Below are 8,752 nucleotides of genomic sequence, written 5' to 3' on the forward strand. Positions count from 1 at the left end.
TGCTGCGAACTCTGCGTTGATTTTTTTTTGAAGATTAACGTTGTCTAGGAATCAAACCATACCATACTAATGCGGTGCAGCGAGACGACAAAAGCGTTAGTCAGCTTCAACTGAGTCCGTGAGGTGTAAAGTCATCGTTAATATGGTATGTCTCTCTCCCAATTTGTGTTTTTGAAACCTCTTCACTGTAATCATCGAAGGTCCGGGTCTCCATAATTATTTGGAAGAAAACATAGGGACATTTCTAATTATCTTCTTATCTCAGATTTTGGATCTTTAGAGAAATTTACTTTTAAATTTATTATTTATTATTTGAAGAGCAATTTTTCTTGTAATTTAGCTAAATAGAGCACTGGTTACTTTTATAATATTCATTTGCAATTGAATGCAACACCATTTTTTGTTTTCAAGAAGAACATTTGAATAGAGCTTTACAATTAGGTGTAATAATCTACACGAATTATTATGGGTAATAGTTAATTCTACAGCAAATTGGAGTCATCCTGTTAGATCTATTGAATATTTTTGTCTGTAATTTAAACTGTATTACATTTAGTGAATTCGGGGAAATTTCCTTTGCAACAGGATGTCGTTCTTTAATGTTACAACGTTCCTGAGAAATTTTCTGTTTAAATTATCACTATTTTTTATTTTTTATTTGTTTCGAAGATGACGGCTTCAATTACAATTACATACTTCTACAATTACATACATAACAGAATAACATTCATAACTATATTTATTGGTTAAAAAAGTATTTTGAACTACAAAAAAATCCCTAAATCTTTAGAATAAAGAGTAGAAGACTTTGGCACTTGTCTTTTCAATTCAAATTCGAAAAGAATTTGCAAATATTTTGTTAAATCTTTAGAGGAGATTCACTCTTTAATTTAAAGATTACTTTTAAGTCAAATTTTACTGTAGCGTTTGTGTTTAACTAGTCACTAAACAATTTAATGATTCTGGGAAGGTGAATTCATTTATAATTGGGTACACAGGTCCCGTCATTGGAAAGTGATTCCCGGCCGGTAAGTTGCTTTGGTCGAGTGTTTCCAACGACAGGTGTTGGAAGGAGAGGCACAGTGCCCATGCAAAGAACGAAGGCTTCTCTTAACTGAGTGTTTCAAACGACAGGTGCTGGAAGGAGAGGCACAGTGTCCATGCAGAGAACGAAGGTTCTCTTTTCTTGTATTCGTGTGTCAGCAGCTCCCATGGCTTCTGCAAGCAAACTCTTTCTCATATGTCTTCTGATGATGGTATTTGTTCAGGTAACGACCATGTAGTTTGGCTCTTGGAAGTCTTATTTTATATTTGTAGCTCATTACTGTTTCATGATGTATGTGCAAGTTCCAGCTCCAGTGCCTACTAAGGATAAAAAAGGTACGAGCTCCGGCCTTCTTCATCAGCAAAGCGATTTTTTTCTGCACAGAAGAATGTTTTGAATTAGGAATTTTGATAAGTAATGCTTTCAGGTTGAATTTAGAGCAGTACCTAGAGTAGCCTCCGATTCTGATGTCCCTCTATATATATCTGAACAGATAAATCAGATAGTACATTCCTATAGGCTCAGTTTCATTAATTTTGATGTCTTTTAATTCTTCTGGACAAACAAAAAATATAAAGAGAGGAGAATCCACTTTATATATTACGTAGTATACATTGAGAATGCGAGGATTCATTTTACGAAAATCAGTGTTTAGATAAAGAATCGAGTGGAAACAAATCGATGGTGTTCACATAGAACTAACTTGAACAAAATCCAGTCTATTTGATGTTATTTGATGTTTTGTCCATGTCTTGGTCAAGGTCCTCCAAAATTCTTTCCTGCAGGCAAAGGCAGATTTGTGGTACGCATCAGTCGACATGATTCACTTCTTTAAAGAATTGATAGGCAAACACTGATGAACTCGATCACTTGAATGCATTAGATCATAGTACTAGCAGTTTAATAACCAAAGGAACAAATATGCCCAAGAAAATTCACCTGTCCCATGAGCTCCTCATGTATTGTGAGACCAACACTGCCAAGTCTCTCAACACTCGCACTAAGCGCATCTAACTCTTGATCTTGTTCTCTGGTCACCAGGCAAAGCAAGTTAACAGGCTACCAGATCAATGCTATTCAAGAAAAAGGCTGACAGGTGTAAATTCTTGGAAGAGAAAAACAAATTTTGAAAAAGGCTCTTTAGCAGAGGTGTCCGACAAGTGTAAATTCTTAGAAAGGAAAAACAAAGTTCGAGAAGGCTCTTAAGCGTAGGTGTCTAGACTCTAAAGCACTGTTATAAAAAAAGCTATATTTAAAAGTGATCTTCAACAACATAAATTTGATCATACTTCTAATAACAGAATAAACATATTGGGAATTCATAGAAAGGATAACAGTCATTGACGGCTTTGAACTGCAGGAAATACCAGCAAAAAAGTCGCTATATTGCGAAAGCTAGTATTGCTAGTGGCCATCCCACAATTGTTCTGGTCAGAGAATCCACGGCCTCTAATCGTGAGAAAGCCCAGCTCCTCGAGTCCTTCAAGGCCTCAGCTCCTCGAGTCCTTCAAGGTAATTGTTTCCAAACCCACTGCTATTCTATCAAGTAATCATGTTATTCATGATTTACACTATACTACTAAAGCCAATTGAACTGTCCCAGCGACAGCAAGTCAGTTAGTTGTCAGTTATGGTATAGATATTATTTATGCAGACATAAATATTTATTCAGAGGCTAACAAGCGGAAAGAATTTTTGTTGCAGGTCTTAACCGGTGCAGAAAGAGCGGAAAGAATTTTTGTTGCAGGTCTTAACCGGTGCAGAAAGAGTTGTAGATTACGTTGGAAGAATTACCTGCGTCCTGACATTAAACGCGGACGGATTTCCGCGGACGAGGAGGATCTCATTATTCGGATGCATCGCCTTCTTGGCAATCGGTATGTCGAGAATATCTGAACATTTGTTCACTCAACAAAATTTATTGATTCCCCATTTCAGCGCCTCGAAATTTCGAATAATTAACTGCACAGTAGGAATGATCAGGTTCACATTAGAAATCTCACCTTGTTCATTGCTTCTCGCTGCAGGAACCGTCTGCTGTTGCAGAGAGCATTAGAGGGTCTGGGAACGCTCTGCCTTGGAGCAATCCAAAACCAGGAGGGTAGCAGTGTATTTAATGAGATGCAGTGGGCCGACGTCACAAAGACACGGGTGCAGGGCATGCACAAAGACACGGGTGTAGGGCAGGACCTCTCCACAGAGCGCGTACATTGTAATAGGGAACACCACCTTTGCATAACCGCCAGAAGTAATGCTAGCATTAAAACCATACACCCGTGACGGTTAGCCGAAAATGCACCGCACTTAATTGCTTTAACATATGGTTTAGGTTGGGATTAGCTTCGGATTACGTAAGGTGATTTATAAATATGTCTTCAAAAAACTTGGTATATAGTTGATGACCGGGCATCAGAAGCAGGTCAATTAATGCTAAATAGCTCGCGAACGATTACAATAGTCCATGCCTGAGGGCAGGGACTAATAAGAACACTAATGAAAACCATTAACATAACAAAGAAAATAACATAAAAAAATATAATAAAAACAATGACATGAAGTAACAAGAACTGTACAGTGATTTCCTTACTATTTCAAAGATACCGATAATGAATTAATGGAGATTAGAGCTTATATAGTAAATTAAGGAATAAAACGTTCAAAAGGTACAATTTCCTTTAGTAAGTGCAGTGCCCATTTAATTTATTTTTTCGTGGAAATTAGCTATGTTACATTCCTTCAGTCAAATTATACCACCATGAAGATAATGGTGATTTCCATTTTAAAGTAATTTAAAATGCGTTAATGATAGTTATCCGAATAAAATAACATGCCCGGTTGAGGATAATGGTTTTAAACTCATGACAATAAATACAGATTTTCATTTTAAAGTCACATTTTCATTTTCAAGTAACTGCCATAGCTGTTATTGTTTTTTTTCAGCGAAGAAAAAAGATTAGAGTAAATACTTATTTAGAAGTTCTGCATAATTATTTTATACTAAATTTATGAAATTTAAATTTACATACGCATTTATTCCATAGTTCAATCCTATCCAATTACAAACCCTAAATTTGAATAAGAAAAATCATAAATATCTCGTCCAATGTAAATTCAATTCGCAATATGCTTTCTTCATATTAAGTGAATTTGTAAAACGGTTACAAATTTATATTTTTTCCATGTACTTATCAACCATTTTCTCTGAACTTTTACCGAAAATGTAAAAAAAATAATCCAAATATAAATTTTCTCTCTTTATTTGTTACTATGTTTGTTTATTAATTGGTATATGATACCATATTGCTTCTTGAGGTTCTATTTAGTGAAAAAGTGATTCTTACGACCTAGTCCATCCCTTCGTAATTTTCCTTTAGAGGTGCCATCTAAAAAATATATTATAATTAAATGTTTTTATATTTGTAAACGTCAAAATTAGTACAATCACATTTAATACTTTGGTTGATATACACTAATCAGTGTCATTTTCATATGTTGATTGTCATATAAATAGTGGGAAATACCATTAATTATATCAACCATATTAGTAAATATGATTTTGCTAGTTCAAGTCAACATGTGAAGTGGATTTATTGACCATGGTTGTTAAGGGGCATTGGCGTTGATCAAGTTTGATGAGGTTTCCCATGGTTAATATTACATTGATGTTACAACAATGGTTACATTAATGGTTGAGATGGTTGATGTAGCTGACCATGGCTGAACGAGGTTGACCATTATTGACCATATTCATCCATAGATATCTCTAATGGCCATTATAGTTGACCATATTTAACCATAGAGACCTTGGTTGACCATGTTTGACAATTTTAACCGTAGTTGACCATGGATGGCCATTAGGAATTGGTAGAACATGGAACGTTCTAGGTTGACTATGGTTGAAGAAAGATGGCCATTGTTCATCATGTTTGACTATTGATCATGGCAGGCCATCGTCGATCACAAATACCCTTTTCATGCTTAACCATAATTTATCATGATTGAACATAAATATATTTATTGATAGTTATGCTTGACCATATTCCACCATAGAGAAAAGGTTAGCCATCTTTCACCATTATAGTGGTAGAGAGCTTGATTGACCATTATGGTTGATCATGGTTGATTAGGAGCAACTAAGGATGACCATGGCTGACCACGATTGACCATATTCAACAATAGTCCACCATGGTTTATCCTGGTTGACCAAATTGAACAATATATACATTGATCATGGTTGACCTTGATCATGATTAGTAATGCTTCACCCTGATCATGGTTACTCATATTCATCCATAGAAACCTTGATCATGGTTGAACATATTCAACAATAGAAACCTTCATCATGGTCGAACATATTCAACAATAGAAATCTTGATCATGGTTGACCATAGTTGGGGATATACAACCATGATTGATCATGGTTGACCATGTTTAACCCTATTCAACCATGGTTGGTCATGGTTCAAGATGGCTAATCATGGTTGATCATGGTTGACATTGGTTTATCATTATTGATCATGGTTAATCATGGTTGACCATGGTAGATTATAGTTTACCATAGAGACATTTATTGACCGTATTCAACCATAGAGACCTTAGTTGACCATGTTTGACCATTATAACCATAGAGATCTTGATTAAGTATTATGGTTGATGATTTCTGATCGCGGTCGACCAATGATGACCATGGTAAACCATATTCAATCATGATTGATCATGGTTGACCAAATTCAACCATATAGACCATGATCATGGTTGATCATGGTTGACCATAGAGACATTGATTAACCATTATGCTTGACCATATTCAATGATACAGACCAAAGTTGACCATGTTCGACCATTCTATTCATAGACACCTTGATTAACCATTATGGTTTATCATGGTTGATTGTGGTTGACCAAGAATGACGTAAGTTGACTAATGTTAACAATGTTTGAATTTAATCAACAATGGTTGACTACAATTGAATATGGTCAAGTTACGTTGACTGAAGACAGCTATGAGAGAATAATGTTGACTATTAGTAAATATGGTAAACATAGGGTTGACTAAGTTTGATCATGGTCAACCTTTTAAGCATTGACTATAAAGGATGACTTTGTTCTACTATGTCTCACTAATGTGGTCAACTATGTTTAATTATTAATAATAATTAATAATATTAATGGGTGATTATATTTGACTTAATTTGAAAGGTGTTGAGAGTTAAACATAGTCAAACACAGTCCAACATTGTCAACCACATTAGTGAATGTGGTTGACTAATTTTCTAATGTTGCATTGCGACAATGTTTATCACATTGCAATGTTGCATATGTGTATGTACCATTCCAACATCACAAAATGTTTGATTATTGAAATCAAGTAGTAATATTAATAGGTAATTATGTTTGACCAAAGTTTAAGAGTTTTGATTGTCAAACATAGTTGAAAATAGTCAACCAAATTATTACATGTATCTCACCACATTTTATAATGTCTAAATGCCTCATTGGATAAACTGCAATGTAATATAATATTGCAACAATGTTTTTCAAATTCCGCTATTGGAAAAAAAATTGTACCATTCTGATTTGTTGAAGGCCAGAAAATATCTGCGTCAACATTAGGGAAAACTACCCAGTCGGGAACATAGGGCAACTCCTTTTCCATTTGGAATAGTGGCCCCGACTGGGTTTATGGGAGTAGTTTCCCTTAATAAAAGATAAGAAGTCAATATGATATATAAGTGTGTGGTTGATTATGTGAATGAAACTAAGAAATAGAAATACATCGACTTAAACTATCTATCCAAGGAAGGCTTTTTTTTGTACATGTGACTTATAAAGATCTCACATTAAGCATGATAATATAGATCATGAAATCCTTTATGAGCTTAAAATATATAAAGATAACTAATTTAATTAAATCAGTTGTTGAAACATATCACACATACTAGGTATCATTGTTCATTCATATACTTAAAATATTTCAATTAAGCACATCAATAGTGATAAAGCTTAATTTATTGCAAACATGTATATGATAAACACAAATATAATAACCATTTAAATCATAAACAAAGTACTAGTATTCATACAATAGTAAGTGATAAACATTAACTCTGCTCATAAGTGAAATAATAGTAGTTCCTCTTTCTATTAAGATTCCTCCAAGATACAGTAGTCCAAACTAAAAGGTTTCTCACAGAAATTCAAAACCATTCCTTCATAACAATTAAGGGTATTTAAACTTTGTAATGAAAACATAAGTCTAGGAAAGTGTCCTAGAATATTGAAGTGGTTTTGACAAACCATACTAAGAAAAATAAAGTAAAAGACCATAATCGATTATAGTTGCAACAACTTCACTATCCATTCACTTCCCAATCTCACATATTTATGTCGTTTTGATTTTAATTAAGGTGAATGATGGAGTCATATATGCATATGTGCAGTGAATAACACATCGTTAAGCATTGAAAGTAAATCAGTAGTGGCATTGGAGAGACGTCTCAGTATCAGCTACTAATTAAACAATTTAACTAGGAAATGCCAATAGCATTCCAATTCAATCTTTGATGCTTTAGCCACCAATTTTACATATGGCAACAATTTGAGAAGTTATTTAGGAGAAAGATTGATTTGTTGCCCACATGTTTGACTTTTTCTGTCTCTGTTACAACAATATCCTTAGTTTAGAACTGTGTTGTGGCACATGGCAGAGAGTCTTTCAGATCCATGATCAAACTGTTACATTGTCCTTATCAAGCCTAGGTTCATCCCTATTTCATCCAAATAGAGCTTATTATTTATGTTATTAAACTCAGACAAAAACCGATTTGAAATCAAAACATAACAGACTTTGGGCATAACCAATGAAAACATATTTTTCAATATTATAACAATGGCCCCATATGGGAGTGAAAGGTGGCAAGAATGTATGGTATCAGAGCAAGGCTCATCACAAATTTTAAAATGAGACAACATGAAAAGCTTGTGATATTAGGTAGCTCTGATATGGAGCAAATGCAAAACCATGATGAATTTTTTTTAATAACTATATCATATCAATTATATAAGATCTTTGTTTCAACAATGTAATATCAAAGGATTCATTCAAAAGTTCTGATTAGACACATGGACATGAAATTATTATTAATCAACATTAAAACACATATCATATTGGGATATCATAGTGGAGGGCTTTAAGGATACCATAAAATCTACAGGATCGACATATCATAATATCAATGAAGGGACATATTAGTGGGATCGGAAGTCAGAGGATATCAGAGGATCAGAGCGAAAGGGATATCGAAGATCACTGGTCGGAGCTTTGCAATCAATGACATGATCATCGTTTTGAAAACACTAATATTGGAATCTTTGATATCCTACATGTCGATCCTGTGGGGTCGGGCTTTTGTTATTAAAATCGTAAATGAGTGCTTTTATTATTTTTATTCTTAAAATTTTCAAAACTCATTCCAAGAAAGTTTAACTCGCAAGTTTTTTTTAAAATAGGACATGTTACAATATTTGAAATACCCAATAAATTTTTGTTGATAAGGGATTTAAAACAAAATCCACTTGTTTGCGAATATGTGTCATGGACCTAGGCTACAATATAAGCTTCCACTAAGGCAAATTTATCATTTTAGTCAATTCTTTTGGAAAAATGAACCTAATATTATGTTATTTTATTGAAACTTAAAGTATTTT

At 34.0% G+C, this 8,752-nt stretch overlaps 1 protein-coding gene across 1 annotated transcript; it reads right to left on the reverse strand.

Moving 5' to 3' along the window:
- Positions 1-926: 926 nt before the first annotated feature.
- On the reverse strand, positions 927-3,224 carry LOC149183833 (uncharacterized). The gene is made up of 5 exons (XM_089418806.1): positions 3,049-3,224; positions 2,840-2,937; positions 1,985-2,075; positions 1,749-1,824; positions 927-1,421 (listed from the first exon to the last, which is right to left on the reverse strand). The coding sequence occupies exons 1-4, from the start codon at positions 3,205-3,207 to the stop codon at positions 1,765-1,767; spliced, it is 408 nt and encodes a 135-aa protein (XP_089274932.1). The 5' UTR covers positions 3,208-3,224; the 3' UTR covers positions 927-1,421; positions 1,749-1,764.
- Between the last annotated feature and the right edge of the window lie 5,528 nt (positions 3,225-8,752).

Source organism: Pinus tabuliformis, chromosome 3_2 (assembly GCF_031772625.1).
Source record: "Pinus tabuliformis cultivar Carrire ecotype Pingquan chromosome 3_2, CPIR1, whole genome shotgun sequence".
NCBI lineage: Eukaryota > Viridiplantae > Streptophyta > Pinopsida > Pinales > Pinaceae > Pinus > Pinus tabuliformis.